We start from the raw sequence: 22,217 nt of genomic DNA, 5'->3' as shown, positions 1-22,217 counted from the left end.
ATTCTTAGTTGAAAAATAAGGGCGGGGCTACCATTCCTTAGCAACGCTTGGCTCTCTGGGAGTGGTGGCGGTTGTTTCAATATGGCGGCGGCTGCAAAGAGAAGTGGAAACTCGGGGATATTTTGGAAGAATTTCGGTATATCTACTTTTATTTGACTTTTTACGCTTCACAGAGTACCTTACGTCCGTACGAGTTTTGGAAATAGGTGGGGGTTTGAAGTGGTCCTGCTTTTGTGCTTTCTTTTTGTGTGAGCAGCTAACAGGAAAGTTGCTGTCTCAATGAAAGGAAGTAGGACAAAAATGTTAGCGGACTACTTGAAGTTTAAGTTGTTTAAATTTATTTTAGTATCAGGAATTACAGTACTGTGAACTCCGTAATCACACGGTAGCCTGCGGCGAGTCTTAACAGTTCCTAATGTTATTTCAGTATGAATAACACTGAATAACACTAGCAGTAGAAACAGGGCTAATTTATTGATATACTAGTTTATATATGTTTGAATGATCCCAAGATTTAACTTCATTCAATGTCGGGAGTTTTGAAATGTTGCTTAGCTCAACTGAACTGCTATCTCTGTTACACCGTTAAACTCTTCCGACTTGAGTAGATAGTTTTAACTAATTAACCAATTAATTTTCTAATCTTGTTACACTATAAAGCAAATCCCCAAAGCATAAGATTTTGCACAATGACTTGAAAACCCTAAATTTAACAGGCATTTTTCAGAAACAATATATTAATAGAATAATGTTAGTCTATTGACAATATATTTGTAATGGTCAATATGGATATTAAGTATCAATTTACAATTAGTGGTCTCCTGTTTTCAGTAAAAGCATTTATTTTTATTTTGAATATGTGTAAAAACACATTGAAATTGGTATTTTTACTCATGTTTATCATATTTTGATAGCATTAACCCTTCCTCCCCCAATTATAAATGCTAGTCAAAATGCAAATTGCACCTTCACGCTGAAAAAAGTGCTCAACATCTAACAAAGGGGGCCGAGAAATGAGGTGAAAGTTGCACAATATTGTCAGTCATATCTTAAAATGAGATATTCAGCCATTTCTGCTAGCAGCGGTCCAAAATACAGCAGCAGGATCACAATGAATCTGATGTCTAGACTTGAATCCCAAATTCCCCAGAACTCTGAGTCAGGTTTCTGGTGAATGCACTTCAAAATTTCCATGACTTTATGAAACTGCCTGGTACCAGATACCACAGCAGACTTTCAGGGCTCTAGTGCAGGTCATGTTTTGACAGGTCAGGGCTATTAAGGTGGCAAAAAGGAAATCGTGGAAGAGCCTGAAGTATGCTTGGTGTATGATCCATCCACTGGGTTATCCATGTTATTTATTAAGATTCGCATGACATTATTATTTCCAAATAATATTTGGAACGAATATTTTTATCAGTTCTTGACCAAAGTACAACACCTAGATGTGTGAATCCTGTATAAAGGCTCCTGCATTTGCTTGCTGTTTCTTTCTGTTAACTGTCTTAGGAGTTGATGGAGGACTGAAAAGTCAGACACCTGCAGGTCTGGGCCCAGATAGGATCTATTCGTCCAGACAAAAAGACACCAAGATCCGAGTGAAGCATGCTGCTAGTGGCAAAAATCAAGCTTCACTAAAGGCGACGGGGAGAAAACAAGGCCACTATCAAAGTGATTACTCTGAGAGTTATACTACAGAGGAAGCATCAGCAGATCAAAGGGATTCTGTGCCAACTATGCACACCTCTCAGCCCAGTGGTACTCATCTTCCTTTGCCACAGGTAAATCAGTTTCCGGTACACGGTGCTTTTTCTTCTCTCCTCATAGATGAAGGAGTTCAGCATTTAAGGCTGGCAGATTTTCACTTCAACTATTCGTTGCTAACTCTGTGTACCTCTTAATTGTTATTTACGTAGGTGAGCAGCAGAGCAAAGGGCGACATCTCTTTAAAGGACCTGTGTTTTGAAGACAAAAGGAGAATTGCAAACCTCATTGAAGAGCTAGCCAGGTATGTGAAATCATATGGTAAAGAGCGTCTTTGAAATGTTGTTAGTAATTAAAGTTATTTTGGTGTCATAGATTACTTGTAGACAGTCTGTCCTTTCCTTATTCTCTAACAATGAGCCTTGCTGGTTTACAGAGTAAGTGAGGAGAAAGAAGAGTCTGTGCAGCGTCTGAAAAATGAACAGGGAAACTTTGAACGCAAGATTCAGGATCTAGAGCAGCAGAACCTGATGATAGCGAAGGAGAGAGAGAGTATCCTTTTAAACTCACTGGCAGAAAATGTTGTAAAGAGTTGCTATTTATATGTAATGGGGTAATTATTGTGTTGTATAAGTCCTTCAGGTGCTTCTCAGTAAATTAGATTATTTAATTTAATTTAATTGGTTTATTTGGTAGGGACAGACATACAGCGATATAGACAAACTGAACAAAACAGCAGTCCCATGTTTACGTCATAGTGCAATAGCAACAGCTAATTCGCAGCACTTGTCCCTAGATGGGCTTTTTAAAAAAAATACCTCTAAAAGTTAAAGTAATAATTGAACAAACAGTGAAACATGTTATTGAAAAGCTAAATTATTTTAGTAATTCAATTTTAAAAAGTTAAACCCGTATATAAGCATTTGTTTCTGTCCATTTTGATGATTATGGCTACAGCTAAGGAACTTTTAATACTCAGTTTTAGAAAATTTGAATGTCGCATTGGACCATTAATGCAGTATTTGGCAGAGTGGACAGGAGACAAGTCCAAGTCCACTCGTAAACTTTGTCTGCAGAGGGAAACAAGAAGTGGTCCAGAGTTTCCTGATAGACTGCTGCACTTACTTTGAATGAGATGAATCATAATCAACCAACACCAGCAGATGACAGGGCTTCCCAATCCGTCATTGACTGTACAAATTTCAAACTGGATCTCAAGCATCTTGGATTTTGTCCTTTCTTTCTCCAGACACTGGGACCTTCAATGTAGGTTTTCATTAACTGATGCCATAATCGTTAAAATGAATGGAAACAAACACTTATATGTCAATTTGTGTATGACGAATTAAAAATAAATGCAATTTCCCATGATTCTGATTTAGTGAGATGCACTTTTATATTGTAAAAAACCCCCAACTACAGCTATAATTCAACTGATAAAAGTTAGGTTTAGCTCTTTGGAGATTTGATTTATGAAAGTTTGCAGGTCTTTTGTAATGTTTTGACATGTTACGACTATTAGATATATTAGTAATATTAAGTCAAACATCTCTGAACGACTTTAAGTGGTGATGTATGGAAATAAGAAAGCACACTAGGTTATCCAAATGGATGTCTCATAAACTAGCATATTTACTATGTTGAAGAATGTATAGAGGATAGAAAGTCTTAGTTTTTTCAATTAGGCAAATAAGTGTTGTCATTTTTTACATGCAAAGAACAAAAAATGAACTACCAAACACACTAGTTCTGTTGGCTTTAATACAAAATCATATCAACAATGCTTTTATGTTATTGATAGTATTAATAAGGTATCAACACTGTTCCAAACAAAATGACTATGTTTACTAATATCAATGCGCTTTAATAAATACTATTTTATTAATGTTTCACAAAGCAGTCTGCAGGGGGCAGTGTTGTCTTAAGTAAGGATACCTCAAGGCCTTGGGCTAGACCCATCAGTCTGACACAAAAAGCAAAGAAATAGATGCATTTAGATTATTTGATGCTTGCTGCAGTTGTCCTTTTTCAATTGCTCGCAGCTTATCCACTGTTGTGCTCAGAATCAATTTCGTGGTTGGAGCCGGTGGTCTTTGCCGTCTAAATTATCTTACGTGAGGTTTGATATTAACTCAGAGGACCATGTTGTTTGTTTTTCACTGTGTTTGTTGTCTCTGATTGTGTGTGCTTGTTGAATACGGAATATTTTTCACTCACCTGAAAAACCTCAAACCTTTTAAAATGAAAATGGTTTTTAAAAGATTACAGTCATGTTCAATAAATTAGAATAAAGTTAATGCATTTTAGTAACTCAGTTCACTAAGTGAAACACATTATATACAGACCGATGTTTTCAAGTCTTTATTTCTATTAAGTACGGTGGTTTTTCTGCTTACAGCTAATAAAAATACATGTATTATTTAAATACTACACCATAGCAATATAAAAACATTTATTGCAGAAATGTGGGTTTAGCAAAAACTTTCTTAAATGCCTACTTAAAGGTTGATATTCTCAAAAGCCACTTCAGTCTGACAAATGAGCCTCATTTCTAATATGGATGTCTGTAAGAATCCACAGGTTGAGAGATCATAAGCAGCAGAATATATCACATCATCTTGATTTAATTAAATGAAATAATTACAAACTAGGTAATATGCAGTCTTTTTCCAGTCAATTTTACAACAAGAAGTGTGTCTGAACTCTGCTCATTCATGTTCCCACTCAGGTACCACCTGAGCATTTCCATCAGTCTGTTTTACATTAAGAAGGCAGCAGAATATGAAGTTTATTTGACCCAGCTGGTAATTTGCACAATTTGCAACAGCAGCGGAGAAAATTGGGAAAGCACAACTCTATTAAAGTCACTTTAGCTTGGAGACTTGGCATTTACAGCAAACTTCTAAACTTCATTAAAAGGTATTTAAGAGGAGGAAGTGTTTGAATCCTAGCACCTTGGGGTATGTGGGGGGGGATAACATAGTCTTTAAAGTGTGTGCAAAAGTCAGGAAGGCCCTTCTTAGGAAGAAGGTTCACGCACTTTTTCGAAAGGTTAAGGAGACACCAAAGGCAAGCACACTGAGTGAGGGTCTTGTCAAGTCTAATTCCATTACGCCTCAGCTTATCTTATCTAACCAAGACTCAGGGTTGTCTGAGGTATAAAGGATGTGGGACTATACGTTAGCCCCCAGCCACCCAGGATAAGTTAGAAAAGTACCCTTGATATTAGGGATATTCGGCTGACATTTGCAACTGACTGGCATACAGAAGCCAATCTGTGGTAGCGATAGGAAGTAAGTGTTTTGTACTTAAAGGCGTGTTGGCCTAGGTGGAAATCATTTGGGATTTCTAAACCAGCGTAGACGTCTGGTTTTATTGCTGCTATGTAGTGAGAGGAAACAATCTGGAAGGAAACTTGTTTTCTTATAAAAGGCTCCATTAGAGCTTACTGGCATAATTCAATTCTGGTTGAGTTTGAATTTACAATAATTAAAATGGATTGATGGATAAAACCCAACTTTAATTAAAAATCGTTTTTGTAATGAGCAATACAAACATTTGACTTACCTTACTTTTATCACAATAATGTCATAGCTTTCCATTGTAGCTTGTAGACACGCTGTTTGGCATTTGCAATAAAAGAACATTTTGAGCATTTAAAAAAAAATACTTCGTCATTTTAGTTTGTATCTACTTTGCCCAATGTATGTAGCTTGTTAGGTTGCTAAAGTATTATGAATAAAAAAAACAAAACATTTGTACTAAATAGGATTAAAAGAGAAGAAATGTTGAGGAGGTCAATCATGCCGATATAGTTTAGTTCCTTGTTTTCATCCTTCATGTAGAAACAAGTGTTTTCTCTGTGTGCTAAGCAGTTGCAAAACCTGCCTGCACAGATATTTTGGGGGGAAAAAAATGAATAAAACACACAGATCTCTAGTCATTTGAGACTAAAGCTCAAGTTGAATTAAGAAGACTGCAAGATTTTTTAACTTAAAGTCGGGAAGAGTAGTAATTAAAATATTACTACAGGACAATCTTTCATCAAGCCGAGACTCTTAATAATTTTTGAAAGGTTACAACTAGAACTCAACTTTAATACTGTGTTGCTGTTGTCTGTTTAGTCTGTCAGACAGGCTCTGTTTGTCCTGATTCATAATGACTAACAATTCAAAGCACATATGAGAGTTGTAAGCATTGTGATGATCACAGAAGACAAAGAAAAAATTGGCTTGTTCTCAGACTGCTTATTTTAGTTTGATTGTTTCTGACAGCTTATCGATTCAAATATATATATATATATATATATATATATATATATATATATATATATATATATATATATATATTTTTCCCCAATCAGTGAATTTGCCATTAGTACAGGCTACCAAGTCGTGCAAACAACAACTGCTTTTATGTGTAGGGTAAAGACTCAAGGTTAGCTATTTTCAGTATCAGTTGGATGTTTTAAACAAGGTCTGGAGACGAGCAAATATGCAAGAAGTTATTTAAAAGGAATAAATATATATATATTTTTAAAGCTCATGGATATGTTTTTCTGGTTTATTCCTGGATAAGAGAACGCAATAGAGAATGAGACTTAAAGCAGACAACAGGAACACTGAATGAAGTACAGTAAAATTAGTTTATGCTTTTGAGCTTTCGGCCTTTGTCATGAAACATTCTGGATTTGGAAATATTAGAGTAAAGGGCCCACGTTATCCAGGGCATGCATAAGGAGACAGCTGTTTAAGTAATGGTAGCCATGTTAGGCGTGTTTCTTGCCTAAGATAGTTTGAAATGTGAACTTTTGAATAATTTTGTTTTTGTTTTAAAGTAGTAAAGCCTCATTTTGGGGCGACTGCTCTCTCACATAAAGTGTGATGTAGCCTCTGCTCATACTATAAATAAATAATGACCGTTCACTGCAGGAAGGCTGAAAAATATTTTCAATGGTGTCCTTATATCGTCTTAGGTTATAGTTCTTTCTATTTACTGCTATTGGCAGCACAAGTTTCAGGATATCAGCCACAAAATTCTGGTTGCTGCATTTCTTCTCGTAACCCCTTAAGGACATTTTATGAATGGCTCGATGGCTCCTACTATTCACCTCCAGTAAAAAGCAAATATTGATAACACCTTCTCCTATTCAAGAATGTAAACATTGTCATTGTAGGAGTATAAGGTGGAAGAAACACTGGGTCCATCATCACCATAAAGTTAGAGTGATAACTGAACTGGAACTATGGAGAGTTTAATTTGTCTGTGTTGCACGATGTACTAAAACTTAGCAAATGTTTTTGATAATTTTGCTTTCTGTACTTCATTTTTTTTTGTGGGTGCCAAAATATATTTAATAGCCATAAAGCTGCACCTACTGTTGGCTTTCCTAAACTTTCAGTGAGATACCACTTGATCTAGGTGAGTCCAAACTTCTGACTCCATCCAGTTGTCATCTATAAATCATAAACATGTCTGTCTAAAGGTGGTCTTGTTAGTTTTCTTTTTTTTTTTTTCTCGTGGTTGAATCCAGACGCATTTTCACATCTTTCTGAATTAAATTCTTCAGAATCAGTACTATTGAGACGATTATGTAAACTGTCAACTGCTATTACTTTCCTGTCATTTTCTTCCCCACACACTTTTGATGTACTCAACAGCCATCATGCATCAAGCTCTCTGTCCCCCGCTCCCTTTTTGCATCCCTGCTCAGGCTCAATCTGTTTGACACAGAGTACTAAAGCGGGTTTTAAAATACCCCCACTTCCCCTTCCTTCTGTGCAAATTTGTTCCACCTTGAAATGGATTTCATTATTTCATTTGAGGCTCTGCCTGACAGGGAAGTGAATCATTTTGACAGGCTCCATCTGAAGCCTCTTCACTCCAACACCTCGCTTTGGAATATTTTTGGAAGGGGAGGGTGGGGGTGTGTGTGTGTGTGTTATTGTCGGCACTTTGTAGTTGGGATGTAAACTGGGAGTTTGCAAAGTGCTCCCACTGGCTGAGGTCCAAGGCCCTGGGGAGGGAAAGTATGTTTAGCGTAATGACATCGGTGCTGCAATCAAGTATGCTTTACTGAGTGGTTTTAAGACAGAGAAAGTATAGAAGCAGTATTTGCATAGGTACAACGAAATGAATTTGGTTTATTTATATGTTTCATATTTCATATTCTACCTTGGATTGAGGTAATCCATAGCCGAGGAGGCATGTTCAATCTCCGCGCTGCATAAACAGACCTCCCAGTGCAGGTTTGCTTGATGTGATGCCCTTGTGATGTCCTTAGGTTTTCCATATAGCGCTGCTTTCATGGAGATCAGCGCAGGCATCCGGGAGCCTGGGTGAGGCTGAGGGTTTAATCAAAGTGTTCTCTCACATTTTCTCAGTGTTTATGGAAGTCGCTACATTGCATTTGCCTGGTGTCTGGTTCTCAATTCAAAGTCATCCTCTCTCTCCTCTCCTCTCTTCTCCCTCCCTCCTCCGTTTCATTTCCACGGCCTGATTGAAGTCGTCTAACAAGGAAAGTGTTTTCTTATTCAGTGTTCCGCCAACTATTTCTTCAATAAGACTCTACTCTGAACTTTGATTTTCTCTTTAAACGGAAGCATTTTTTTTTTGTGCAAATGGATGGTGAGAAAAACTCATCAGATAGGAGAGCATGGCCACCATCATAAAAAGATATGACCTGGAGGAATACACTTTATGGTCAGCCTGGGGATAGTTTGTGTGTGTGGATGTGCGGGGGGGGGGTGCGTGTGTGTGCTTCTTGCTTTGTGCACAACCTGCTTTATTGTTGTGTTTATGTGTGGGCTGTTTACTGTGTATGTGGGGAATTTGCACTCTAGTGTCATGAGGTTCTTTTGTGTACGTGTGTTTGTGTCCTAGAACGTCAGAGTTGATTATTGCACGTGTGTGGATGTGTCTGTGTGCAGTCTCCCCATTCTCGTGCTCATTATCTTTGTATGTGTCGGTGTTGGTGTGGTGCTGCCACTGTCATTAGTGGACTCCTGAGGCACAGCAGTACTCCCGTTCCAGATTAGTTTTCCTCTGGCTGCCAGCTCTCTGTCTGGCAAATAGCCTGGCGTGGCACAGCCCGGCTCAGCTCGACACAGCTTGGCTCAGCCCAGATGGCGAAAAAGCTACATGCCACAACAACAACTTTGATTTTGCTGAACTCTTCCCTCCATTTTTTTTTTTTGAGAGTTGAAGCTCTCTCCACCTTTTGTGGTACAGTGAGGATTTAAATTCAGTTTGCAGTTTGCAGGTACAGAGCCAAGAATGCAATGAAGCTAAAAAAAAATACCCAGGTTTCTTAGGCAGAAAAATGGGACCATGATAAATTATTTCAAACTTTACAGCTCCTTACAAAATGGATTATACCCCATGGATGTTTTCCTATTTAATTACGTTGCACAAACTTCAATGTGTTTCTTTGGGATTTTATATTTTGTACATTAATAGGGCATAATTGTGAAGTGAAGTGCAGGCCTAAGTCCAATTGGGAATCTGTGGTAAAAGTTTTCATCCAATCTGACTGAAACTTTTGGTCACCTGATCAAAATAGCTCAAACTTAGTCTCTGTGAACACGTTTTAAAGGCACTGTGTACATTCAGATGAAAAGTAAAGTGTAAGAGCAAAATTTATAAGGTTATAATAATCTTGTTACAGAAATGTGCAACCATTTTACTTTATATGTGTGTCTTTTGGTTTAATTAACATCATCATGTTACCCAACATTGTGGATGTTGGGTAAGGGATATGAAAGGTTCACCTGTTCAAGTCAAGTCTCTGTTGTTGGCTACTTAACCTTTGGTCCTCCAGGCCTACAGCTACAATACAAAGAGTGTCAGGAGCTGCTTGGCCTCTACCAGCAGTACCTTTCTGAGCAGCAGGCCAAACTGAACCAGTCCATTGCTCACCTCACTCACCCAGCAACTCTCAATAAGGTAAGGGATGGTGTGCAAGGATGGCATTGTTGTTTATGTACATAGTGTCACTATAGTTGGTTCTGAACGAACCGTGTAAAACTGAAGGCTGGGATTGAAGGTCACTTTGCAAAGGTCTTTTTATGACTGATGCTGGTTTGAAACCAGGGCATCCAGTTGCAAAATTCTTTTGACTCAAAGTTGACTCACGCTGACTCAAAGTTCTCCTTCTGTGTCTTTAGAGAGGTGGTGGAAATATTTCAGTTCAGATCTGGTTTGCCACACATGCAGTCTCCGAAAGAGTGCGCGATTCCCCAGCACCGAAGATACATTGGAGCTATTTGCTCAGGGACTCTCGCTGATTGGGACTCATTGTTAAGCAAGTTACAGCTGATTGGAGCTGTATACCGTCCCAGCAGCACACAGAGGGATTGCTGCCCAATGGCCGTCTTTAGGAGTCTGCTGGATAATATTGATGTTTTTAAAATATGGACTGTTGTGGAAAATGCCCAGCTTGACTTGTTTTGACTCTGTGATGTATAATGGTTTCCTCTAGCTGTGACAACGTTCAGAGAGCGTCCTCCTTTGACCTCCGTCATGTTCTCAGGCACAGATTTGTCATGATAAATGTGACAGTGAGTCAAAGTTGTTTGTTTGAAGAATACTAACTGAACGAAATGACCTAGTTGTATTTGAACAGCTGCCAATTCTCTAAAATCTGGAGATTTCTTTTCTACAATCATTACAATCATAAAAAAAATGTACTACTTCTCTAACAAGAAAATGAGATTGTAAGCGGCTTATACATATGGAGGCATTGTAGCCATTTCTTTTTTCAATTATCCACACTTGTAGTGAAGTATTACTTCATTATTTTATTTTATGAATACAACCTATATAATCATATCTCTGAACACATTAGTCTAAATTCTTAATGCCTTTTTTGTTGATTATATTTAAATCGCTTTGATTTTTAGCAGAGCAATGCCGCAGCTTTGTGCATGTGAGGTCATATTCCGAAGTTGTCTATTCTTTAGTCCTTGCAAATTTCTCATATCGTCTGCTCTTAAGCTGTGACATTTTAAAATGGAGTCAAACAAAAGGGTTCAGGAAAGTAGATGGAAAGTAAATTCAGAGTATTTGACCTAACCATATCTAGTTCGTTTCTCTCTCAAGGTGACTTTGTAGAGGCAAAGATGCAGCTCAGGTGTAGGCTTCTGTGAGTAATAGTGACTTTGTCAACCTCGTTGTCCCTCAGCGGCTCTGAATAATAAGTGTTTGCTTGCTCTCTGACCCTCAGCAAATTACTCAGTCTCTTCCCCCATTAGAATACTAGATGGGGCATTCTTCCCTGTGTTTAGCTCATGATTTCCTGGATCTTGATGGAAATGCCAAGTATTCCTCTTAGTCTGTTAGATTTTACAGTTCTGAAAGATTTGTGGTGCTATAATGACCCAGACAGACCACAGCATCTCTTTTTGGAAGCATCAGCCTCTGCACACGGTGTGTCCAAACACTGCAGTTCACATCTGTGCTCTAGCAGCGGCTTGAAACTTTTTGTGGCAGCAGACAGCAATAGCTTTTGTTAGTTTGGAAAGTCCTAATGTTGTATAGGAGAATTTGCGTTTTGTTACCCAGCTGTAAATTAAACTTTTATAGAGCAGTCTGTTTTGGCTGAAGCACTTCATTAAACTCTCAGAGGCTTTCTAAATGGGCTTAACAGAACTAATTGTTCTTTTGGTTTCTGTGCAGGTGCTTGGTTCTGAGGAAACCCCCAGCAGGCCCTCTACAAGCAGAGCTAATGGCTCATTCTCTGACGGCTCTTACATCGGCCTTGCTGCCGCCGAAGTGCAGCAGGCTTCGCTTTATAGGAGCCCTAATGTAAGAAGAGGTGCTGCAGAGACGCTTAGGAACCCTGCCTCTCTTTCCTGTGACAGAGAGTTCAGTCCAAACGACGGGGCAACCAAACGGCACAAGAGTCAAAAAAGAGACTGCAGGCAGCCACGCATATGCTACACATGTGAGCGCTGCCAAGGCAGTTGTCATGACACTGGCTGTGGTACACAGCACGGGAGAAGTGAAAGCAGCTGCTGTCTAGCGAACTGTCATTATGACTCCTTTACTGCGAGGGAGCATCAAAGGTAATGTTAGTGTTGATGTACAGACTCTTGAAAAAATTATTAATGCTCCCCTATACTGCATCTATACGTGAAGCTAGAATCACAGACTTTAGTGTTTAATTAGGATTTTAGTAGTTTATTAGGAATGTAGTGTATCATTTTGAAGTGGAAGAAAAACGTATGCTTGATAAATCCGAAAAGTGTGGCATGCATTTGTTTTCAGCCTTAAAAAAATAACAGAAAAAGTAATTGTTAAAAGAAAGCTACAACACGCTAACAATGTGTCTGCAGATGATTAAAAAGTATTAAATTTGTGTATCTAAAATTAAGGTCTAAAATGTCTTAAATTCATTAAAAAATTAAGTTGGCCTTAAATACAGTAATCACATTAAATTTGATCATGGTAGGACTATTTAAAGTAGTTTTGTTGTCTTGCAGAACTTTTCTGTCAGGCAAAAGTTGCAGTCGCATGAAAACACACTCACACCTCTGTGACTTGAGGTGTGAGTGTGTGTGTTCATGGTTGTTTGTCCTGCGACAGACTGGCGACCTGTCCAGGGTGAACCCCGCCTCTCGCCCGGAACGTTAGCTGGAGATAGGAACCAGCACCTCCCGACCCCACTAGGGACAAGGGTGTTAGAAAATGGATGGATGGATGAACTTGAAGTGGTTAAGGATACCTCTTATATCTAATATATCTAGCTAGTTAGCTTTTTTGACTTTATCACAGGTAAGTACAAATTTGATCAGCAGTTGGCTGGACGATGTTTGTTTTTGCCAAAAAACTTTTTAAGTTTGTCACTATGAGGATTAAGACTGTAGAGAGCCGTTTGCAGTGTGAGAAGCACAAAGTTGGGTTTACAGTTTTTGCTGTCCTTGATTGTAATGCAGCAAGTCCTCCCAACCATCCCCTATATCTACAGTTTTTTGTCTTAAATTTTACTCAAGGTGGCATTAAAAAGGTCTTTAAAAGTCTTAAATTTGACTTGTTGAAACCTGCAGGTAACTTGTATAAGACAGTTTGCAATAAGATAAAGTTATGCCTGATGGTATGGCCCAGTAAAAGACCAGACAGGAATCTGATTGTGATTCTTTGACTAGACTTAAAAATTGAGCCTTATGGATTTTCTCTGTTCCGTCTGACTGAGCTTCTGAAGTTGTACAAAGACAAGTAGGCAAACATTTCAGTCGCTAGATGAACAAAATGGCTTGAAAATTACTGCAAAAGACTTGCTATCATTTCCTTCCACTTGACAGTCATGTGCTACTTTGTCGGTCTATCACATTACATCTTAAACTACAAAAAACATAGTTTGTTGTTGTAATCTAACAAAATAGTGAAAAGCTTAGGCTGGTATGAATAATTGTTTTTCTCTCATTTTGATACACAACCAAACTGGAAACATGTAGATCATGTATTGTATGTATTTCCATATAGGCTGCCAAGTAGGAATATAATTACTGCAGAAGCAAAGGAAGCCCTGACCAGGCCCCTGCTGGGTCATGAGGACTGGGAGGAGAAGCGGCACCAGCTGCTGCTGCAGAAGATGCAGTTGGAGTTGGAGAGGGAGAAGCTGCAGGCACGGCTGGCTGAGCAGGAGGAGCGACTTAGCAGACAGACAGAGCAGCTTCGACAGTCACGACTTCTTCACAGCAGGTAGAACACACAAGCCAAAGAAACATGGCCAAATGCTGCGACGCCGCTGAGAAACGTTTACAGGCTGAAGTTGATAAGCGTTTACTTTTAGTATGTGAATTAACACACACCCAATCAGTCGCTGTGCGTCCTTCGTACGACGTTTCAAGTGTCAGTCATTGCAGACCTGCTTTTCTAATTTTGTTCTCCCTCATTTTGACTTGGATCAAACAAACCAGTCCAGCTCAGTTCAGCAGCTCAAAGAATGCTGGGTCAGAGTCAGAGGGTCCTTCCCACCGAGATTTTCCCTCCAGGTAAGTCAAATAATAGTTTTTGTCAGACACTAAACCTAGCTATCAAATAAGTAATTCACACCCATAGAATCCTGTAGAACTATTGAAAAAAAAAAGAACTACCTTCTGATCTGCAGGTCGTCTGGGAATGTGGAAACTCATTCTGCAGAACAGAATTTGCACGAGAAGACCTCCCAGGCTGTTCCTGCTCCTTCTGCCAGTGGAAAGGGTAAGCCTGTCAGCGCACATAAAAAGAGATCCACTTCATTTCTAACCCTAATGCAGAGTGTAAGGAGCTGGATTCCATTGATTTATTTTTGTTACTCAGTTTGCTTATAAAACCGTATTCTTTTGATTAGAAAAAAAGACTATATGTTAAGTACCATATACTCTTTGTTTCTTGACTTGCTATTATTTTTTATTTCTTTTACAACAGAGGTGTTTTTTCTTCACAGAAAATCCTTTACAAAGGTCTCGAAGGGACATGGCCACATCTCCAGCAAAAACCCCTTCAACTCAAAGTCTCCCTACCTCGGTTTCTGTAATCCAAAACATCCCTGAAAACAGGTGAGCAAGTGTTAACGTAATATTATTTAGACTTTTATCTTCCGTCTTCTGTTTACAATCTTTGGGTTTTTCTTTCTACCATAATTCCTGAACCCACAAATTGTTGAAAAGTAGTAAAATAATTTTAGCATGTTTTGTAAAAATTCTTCCATAGTTGTCCTTAGTTTTGTTTGACAAATAATCAGTTCATTAAACGGCGCTGAAATATAGCGCACTTCAACAACAATATGTATATAAAAAGCTGGTAAATGTTTCATTTTCATTTCTTTTTTACCCCTCCAGGGGGTCTTTTGTGGGCTCTAGTGTCCCTTATATGATAGTAGGCTGACAGGAAACGGGGAAGGAGAGGGGGGAAGAGAGGGGGGAAGACATGCGGCAAATGTCGTCAGGTCCGGGAGTCGAACCCGCGACGGCCGCATCGAGGACTCAAGGCCTCCAAATACGGGTCGCACTAACCACTACGCCACCACGGCACGCCCCATCAATTTCATTTCTTGAGTGCTGATAAAATCTCTGTCATTGCTGAGCACTTTTCTCAAACCCTTTTTAGTTGAACTTTTCCAAACAAAAATAAAGGAGAGGTGCAAAGGGTTATAGTAACGGGAGGCAGGATGCGTTTTGGATAGCTGACAGATGGATATTAACCATTAGAGACGCACAGATCAGAAGTCTGTGCATAATTTCCCATTCTTGGTCATTTTAACGCTTTGCCGCCACCAGTTGTAGCCAATTCTGATTTCTCTTAACAACTTCAATATAAGACAATATACAAACTGTTTCATCACAGTTTTTTCTTGTACTTCTGCCTTGAGCAACCTCAAACTGTTTTGATTGGATAATCCTTCTCCTTCGATCCAAATGTCCGGTTTTACTCTCAAAGTGGTTCTATTTCAGCAGTAAATTAAATTAGTTTTAAGTTAGATATTTGACAGACATGCTCTTTGTGATTCACTAGAGTCAACCGTGGCTTTTCATGCCAAGTGCTGTTAACAGAGGAGGTGGTTAGAAATACTCCATGTGATCACTCCAGAACGCAACGTTTGTTTGGAGTCCATCAACAAATTCCAGTCTGTTGAAAAATGGAAACAAAAGGACCCAAAACAATCTATAGTTTCCACGTGACCCCAGTTCTGCTGAATTTAGTCATCTTAACAGGCTTTAGCATCCTGTAGGAAAAGCTCAGTTAGCATGGCTAGCGTTAGAAATCAGTAGTCTTGAAAGAGAATGTAACTGCATTAAAGTTTTTCAAAATTCTGGCAAACTTTTTTCAAATCCAACATATTCAATGGTGAAAAGACGTCGTAAGAGCAAGAAATATAAACCAGACCGATTTTGACATAGTTCATTCAGACTTCCTGTTATCTGCTGAAACTCTCGTTCTTTCTCTGAGCCTAAATAAACCACAGACACGCGCAGTTTCCTTTTAAATCGCCTTTTAGATCTTGCATGATCCTTCTGTATTCATCTGGAAGACCTCAGTTACACTGAAAGTGTCGAAATTTGAGCCTTCTTCCTCAGGATCAACTTCTTCACTGTAGGGTGTACTGTATGCTGTGTGGTATATTATTTGGACTGGCTGGAAAAAGATCGTGTTTTCGAGTGTTTGACCAGCCACTTGCTCATCGCATCTCTGCCTGCCAGTAAAAGATTAGGTGCACCTTTGAGCAGCAGTGTGTTCCTGTGGCTGAGTGGAAACATTTAAAGCCACAGCCTCCTGTCAATCAAATAGCTGCAGGCGGATCCCAGTGGGCAGTCAGTGAGACATCGATCTCTATCCGTGGCTCGATTAATTGCAAGCCTTCAATTAGCTGTTGCTTATTGAGCACTGAGTTCGGAAATGTCTCCACCGAAAGAAGCGGCTACATTTCAGTCCACTGGTGCATAGATGTTTAATACACTCCCACCACTGACAAAAGTCTGGATCTTAGATAAAACAAACAAAACAAAAAATATCAACAGATGGGTAGGTTAAATATATCGGTATGATATCAACCATCTGCTGCCAAACCCTTAAAATTTTGGCCTTAAAAACACAGTTTTTTGGTCAACCTCTAATTTAAATGGCCGCTCGGCGTCCTTTTGTTCACTCGAAGAGACGTAGAATCTAAAAATCAGAATTGCGAGAGGCAATTAATACAAAAAGAAGCTTTGGGTCGGTTTGTTAGGCGAATAACCTCAGATCAGAAACTTGAAGCCACTCATGTAGATAAAGGTGTGGAAAGGAGAGAGGAAAAAACACTGGGGAGATAATTAGTTATATTTTATGAGTTGTTTGTGATTCCTCAAGGCGGTTAGTGTGTTTTTTTTGTTTTGGCTGGTTTTTTTTACCCCTTGTTCTTCAAAGGAAAAAAAAAATCTACAGCTTAACAACACATAAGGAATACAAATAGAAACTTTAAATCTTCCAGCTTTTCTTTGGCCTGCAGTTGTTGCAGAACTGGTAGCTAAATGATGATTTTCCTTCGTCAGGCTGCGTTCTCGAGCTGTAAGAAGCTAAATGAAGCTTTTTACAGGGCTAGCTTGGTGCAGTGGCCAGCCTGTCAGGAGACATGCTGCGTTCCATTAGTCGGCCTAGCAGGGATCCTGCATCAGGTGTAATTGAACAGACTTGGATGCACACGGTGCCCTCCCTTCCTGCCTCCCTCCCTCTCTCTCTTCCTGCCACAGTAATGAGACCAAGACAGCAAGTGTTAGGAAAAGATGTTAAAAGTGTGTTTGAGGGTTAGCGCATTGGAAAACATGAAAAATGGGGAGCGAGGAATTGCCAGATTAGGTCCGGATGGAGGACAATGGAAACGGCGAGAAAGACATAAGAGGTGGAGAGCGTCGGGCTTTAGTCCGAGTCACTAAATGGTAATTAATCCCAGTGCAAAACATCCCACTGCATGGACTTGTGCACATTCGTTACACAGTGGGAGGACTCGTTGGTCGCCGCAGACCTGTAAATGACAAAATACGAGACGCTGTGAAGCATTTCAAAAATGACGTCCACGGCGCGCGGGGAAACTGTGGGACGAGGCCGACATCACAGCAGCTCGTTCTGGGGGGAGACGAGGACTGAGCAACCACTGGAGCAGATAAACACCAAGCACCTCGGCCAGACATACAGCTAACAAGTTCACCGTCTTCACTGACTCACATAAACCTGATGGACATCCTGATGTTAACCCACAGTTTGTGTTTGTGTTTGTGTTGGTCCACTGTTAGCGGCTAAAGCTTTAGCTTGTCTGGAGCGGGTCTTTCACTTTATATTTAGATCTTTTTTTACATTTCTGCTGTCTTTCGTAAAAATATCAACTTTTTAATGCAATACGTGCAGGATAGTCGAGACTCGCTGTTTTAAAAGACAGTTCTTTAAAACGGCTGAAAGTTTACTACTTGCAACGATTAACTCTTAATCAAAGCAGTGCGTGGTCCAAGTTTAAGCTGGGAGCTCTGGCAGCGGGCCATTAATTCCAACAGGGGACCGAGGGTATCGGATCTTATTAGCATCCATTTTCACCTCCAAAGCCCATTAAAATAACTACACTGTTAGCTGCAAACTGTTTTTTACACAAACTATAATGAGGAATTTTGCCTCTAAGATGGGTTTTGTTAGTTGTAATCAATTGATTAATAATACCCGGATTTGATTGAACCCGTTTTTATAGCTGCTGTTTGTTTGTTTGTTGTTGTTTTTTAAAAAGATAATCTACTTAATTTCTTTTTTGTTTCTTTCTTTTTTCTTTGTTTCTGTCTTTGTTTTTTCTTTCATTGTTTCTTTTTATTCCTTGTTTTCTTTTTCTTTTCTTCCTCTCTTTCTGTCTTTATTTACTTTTCTATCTTTATTCCTTTATGTCTTTCTGTTTCTTTCTGTCTTTCTTATGTATAATAGAAAACAATTATGATTTGTCCTTTACAGAACAAATGTTTTTGAGTCTGTATTTAATTAATCTGCTATAATTTGTCTTCCAATAAAAACATTGTTATAAATAATCAGATCCTACATGCCACAAAGACAAAAAAAAAAAAAAAGTACAAATAAATAAACCAACGAAACTGTAAGAAGTGAAGTTTTATCTCTGGTAAAGATTTCTCTTCTCTGCCCAGCTGGACAGCAACAGCTCCCTTATGGACATTTAATCTCGACCATTACAATCTTGATGTGCGAATTGCAAATCCAGAGCAGGTGTTAACATTAAGTGACCTCCTTAATCCCTTCATGAATCCTGTGCTAGTTAGTAATGAGACAGTTCCAGCACACCCTGCCCATGTCATCTCCATCTATCCTGCCGTTGCCCGCCCGCTATTGATTGGTTTGGAAATTGTCATAATGGGATTTTTTTTATTTTTTATCTTACTGTTTGGACTGCAAATGAAAAGAGGCACCGGGGCGAGACGGCTGTCTTTAAGGAAAGAGACAAGCCAAGTAGGAAGTGCAAGTTCTAAGAAAAGCCTCAATAATTTGTGGCAGACAGTAATGACGTATATAGTGTTGTGTGTTTTCAGCATTGTCTTAAAGTTGTATGTATTTCTTTGGATATTATATGATAGACCAACAAAAAGAAGCGCAGAAGTGTGAGGAGGAAGGTAAATGATGCACGACTTTTCAGATTAAAGGTCTGAAAAGTATAGTATTTGTTTATCTTCAGCAGTTTACAGACTGACTGAGGAAAACCTATTTTTAAAAAGTGAAATACAGCTGTTTCATTTTCATAAGAAGCCCGGTCAGATTAAATGTTTGTCGAAAACGAACGAATTAATCATCCCAACCATTAAACAATGTTTTGTTCCCATGTCTGAGCAGTTGTTGGTATATCAAATCCTCCTCTTTCAGTTTTCTGAAACAGTAGAAAAAGTTCAGATGAAAATGCTCAATGTCGAGTTTCCCCAAAGATTATTTTAGATTTTGGTTGGATTTTCAAATTCCATCTGCAAAAAAAATCACTGAAAACTGAAAACTATGTGCTGTTTTTTCTCCACGTTACAATTACATTCTTCTTAATGCTGGTCTATCAATCAAAATCCCAATAAAACATGTTCAAGTTCGTAGCTGAAAAAAAAAAATTAAGAAATTCAAGGGGTATGAATACTTTGGTAAAGTACTGCGTATGGGATTTTTTTGTTTTTTCCACAAAAGTGAAATACTAGAGTCCACTTTCTTTTTCATGAGATGTTCTTACTGTATTGACTTGCTGTGAAGATGGAAGCACTTAAGTATCAACCATCCGCTGTTCTTGGATGCCCTCGGCATGACCCACTGTTCCAGGTCCAAAGGCGTTTTTTTTTTTTTTTTTTTTCCCCCAGCAATGCCAGAAGCTTGTTTCTTTAACCGCTGTCCATTCAGAAGCAAAGCAGACTTTCCTGAACTCTATTTACGGGGGAAAGAAAATCTCTGGCAGCTTTTGACTTTTGCAAAACTTCTGCATTAAAAACTCTGCTCAAGAAAGAAAAGCTGCTCTACAAAAACAAACAAAAAAAATCACTTGCTTTTCTCTCTTAAGTCTTCATGCAATCTCTGTGCCTTCGCTCGTCTCTGCTGCTGCCACCCCACCCATGTCTGTTCCCTCGCTCTCACCCAAACTGTACGTCACCCCATAACCCCCTCCTACAGCCACCCCCCACCCCCCACACCCCCAACCTCTCGCTTGTTATAGATTGTGACCGCCGGTAAGTGATGCATTATTCATTACAGACATGTCGCTTGTTGATGGATGGCTGTTTGAGAGCCCCGTCCATTAAATAAATCAACAAATAAAAATGCAAATTCTCACATTTCGAGTGAGGCATCCCGTCCAAAGTTCCTCCTTCCCTACCCCCTGTCCACACACACATGCACACACACATTCCCTCTCTGCCCCGCTTTCTATCCGAAACAGCAGTGCTCATTTGCAGTCCCTCCTATAGAAGCAGACACACATTAGCCACACTCTCTCCCGCTCTCTGTCTTCCTATTTTTTCCCTTGCTGGTTGACAGGGAGCAGACCAAAATAAGGAGGACAGATTTACTTCAATTAGCTTCAGCATTTTTTTTTTTTATCCCCATCAACCATCACTCTTCAGCTCCTTTGCTTTCTTGCTCTCTCGAACTGTACATGCATAAATTAATCCAAACCTAAATGTAGTCTTTTTTTTTTTGTTGCCCTTTTTAAAGCTGTTCAGCTACTGATGTGCGTTGCTTTCGATTTAGCTTTAAAACATGACATATCAAGGTCCAAAGCTACGTGCAGAGGAACACCAATAAGCTCCCTGATTGGAAGCTGCGTCTGTCCGCCGGCCACCCGCATGCATATCAACAAGTGAAGATCGCCTTAACCTGGGAGAGCTGTGTGTGGAGAGCGGCGCGCGATGCAAATCAATGCCGCTTTAAACGAGCAGAGAATTATGTTGGCAAGATCAGTGGAGCGTGCTTTAAAGAATTCATGTTTTGTATCTGGAATGGCCGTCGTTCGGCTGTGTATACACTGAATAATTTATCAAGCCAGCCAGACTGCGGGATTGAATCTCTATTAGCTTAATCTCCCCCGTTTTGGTTTATTTATTTCGCTGCACACTCCCTCATTTCTATTCCGGGGGAGAAAAGCGCCACATCCTCTCCCGCTTATTCTCGCACACCTGCAAAAATCAGATTTTTCTTTCTTCTTTCTTTCTCTGCAGGGACGCCCCAGTGGGTTTGGACTTGTTAACTCTGCTTGTTAGCGTTCCACAGGCATTTCGAACAAATTTTTGTTAATACTCAAAAGTGTTTTGCTTTCAGACTCTCTGTGCTAACAAGTGAAAGGTGAATGACAAATTTTTCCCTGAAAGTAGATTTTAGCTTGTCCTATTTTGATCCTTTGTGTTGATTTTTGTTTACTCTGTCCGTCCAGCCATTACGAACTCTTGGGTTTTTACTTAGAAATTTCAGTCTGGAAAAGTTTTGAATTTGTGCTGGAACCCGCTCTGCTAAAATATATCCTGCAAAGCAAACTAATGTCAGACACATAATCAAACAAAAACAAAAAAGAAAGATAAGGCTTAAACAAAACAAGAAATAAAAAGTGTTGCTTTCTTTCAGGTTGGATCATTCCTTGAGTGAGATTTTGGACGTCTTCAGTCCCGTCTCTGCCCCGAAGCAGTACAAGCCTGCTGCTCGAAGACCCAAGACGGCACAACGCAGTTCAACCCTCGCCGGCCCCAAACCTGGAGGAATGAGCCTGATTACTCCAGGTGGGAACTACTCTCACAGCGTTCAGGACCGCGAAGAAAGCCAGATACTGGAAGATATCTTTTTCATCTGCTAACAAAAAGTAAAGCGAGTCACTTGATGTTCACCATGACGCCTTTTTATTGTCTTCAATTCTTTCGGAAATTAGGATGAATTTGATTTCTGTCGATCGTGTTCTTATTGGCTACTGTGGTTGTTTGTTTTTTTCCCTTTTATATGCAAATAAATGTATATTTATTCTGAATTTCCTCTGTTTGTGAGGTGAATTATGTTTTTCCCCAGGAATTTTTTTTTAACACTGAGCTGCATTTATTGCTTCTGAAGACCTTGGTAATGTAAATGCAAACTGAATCTCATGACTCACAATTGTCCATTCTGAATCTGACTCCATGTATTATGCATAAATCTGCAGCCTCAGTAAATCCCTGGAAATATGAGCCAGTTGCTCCTATTTGCAACCAACACCGTTCCTTCTGTTTCATTACCGAGGAGCTCTGTGTGTATATGTGAAGTCCATCCTTCCATCCATCCATTTTCTGTACCCCCTGGTCCCTAGTGGGGTCGGGAGGTGCCGGTGCCTACCTCCAGCTAACGTTTCGGACGAGAGGCGGGGTTCAACCTGGACAGGTCGCCAGTCTGTCGCAGGGCAACACAGAGACATACAGGACACACACCCACTCACACCTAGGGAGAATTTGGAGAGACCAATTTACCTGACAGTCATGTTTTTGGACTGTGGGAGGAAGCCGGAGTGCCCGGAGAGAACCCACGCATGCACAGGGAGAACA

At 39.6% G+C, this 22,217-nt stretch overlaps 1 protein-coding gene across 1 annotated transcript; it reads left to right on the top strand.

Moving 5' to 3' along the window:
- The first annotated feature begins 36 nt into the window (after positions 1–36).
- Positions 37–21,891, top strand: kiaa1328 (KIAA1328 ortholog). The gene is made up of 11 exons (XM_032549717.1): positions 37–136; positions 1,510–1,781; positions 1,917–2,008; positions 2,141–2,256; positions 9,524–9,648; positions 11,380–11,768; positions 13,186–13,404; positions 13,623–13,697; positions 13,814–13,905; positions 14,132–14,243; positions 21,280–21,891. The coding sequence occupies exons 1-11, from the start codon at positions 82–84 to the stop codon at positions 21,503–21,505; spliced, it is 1,773 nt and encodes a 590-aa protein (XP_032405608.1). The 5' UTR covers positions 37–81; the 3' UTR covers positions 21,506–21,891.
- Positions 21,892–22,217: the final 326 nt, after the last annotated feature.

This window comes from Xiphophorus hellerii, chromosome 20 (genome assembly GCF_003331165.1).
Source record: "Xiphophorus hellerii strain 12219 chromosome 20, Xiphophorus_hellerii-4.1, whole genome shotgun sequence".
In the NCBI taxonomy this organism is placed as follows: Eukaryota; Metazoa; Chordata; class Actinopteri; order Cyprinodontiformes; family Poeciliidae; genus Xiphophorus; species Xiphophorus hellerii.
The sequence above is the reverse complement of the archived record's forward strand: the minus strand, read 5'-3'. Positions and strand labels throughout refer to the sequence as shown.

Bases quoted from the DNA above. Each gene is read 5' to 3' on its own strand.
- kiaa1328 (XM_032549717.1), top strand. From the start codon at position 82: ATGGCGGCGGCTGCAAAGAGAAGTGGAAACTCGGGGATATTTTGGAAG. The intron at 137-1,509 runs GTATATCTACTT...TAACTGTCTTAG, and splicing joins GATATTTTGGAAGAATTTCG to GAGTTGATGGAGGACTGAAA. The intron at 1,782-1,916 runs GTAAATCAGTTT...TTATTTACGTAG, and splicing joins CTCATCTTCCTTTGCCACAG to GTGAGCAGCAGAGCAAAGGG.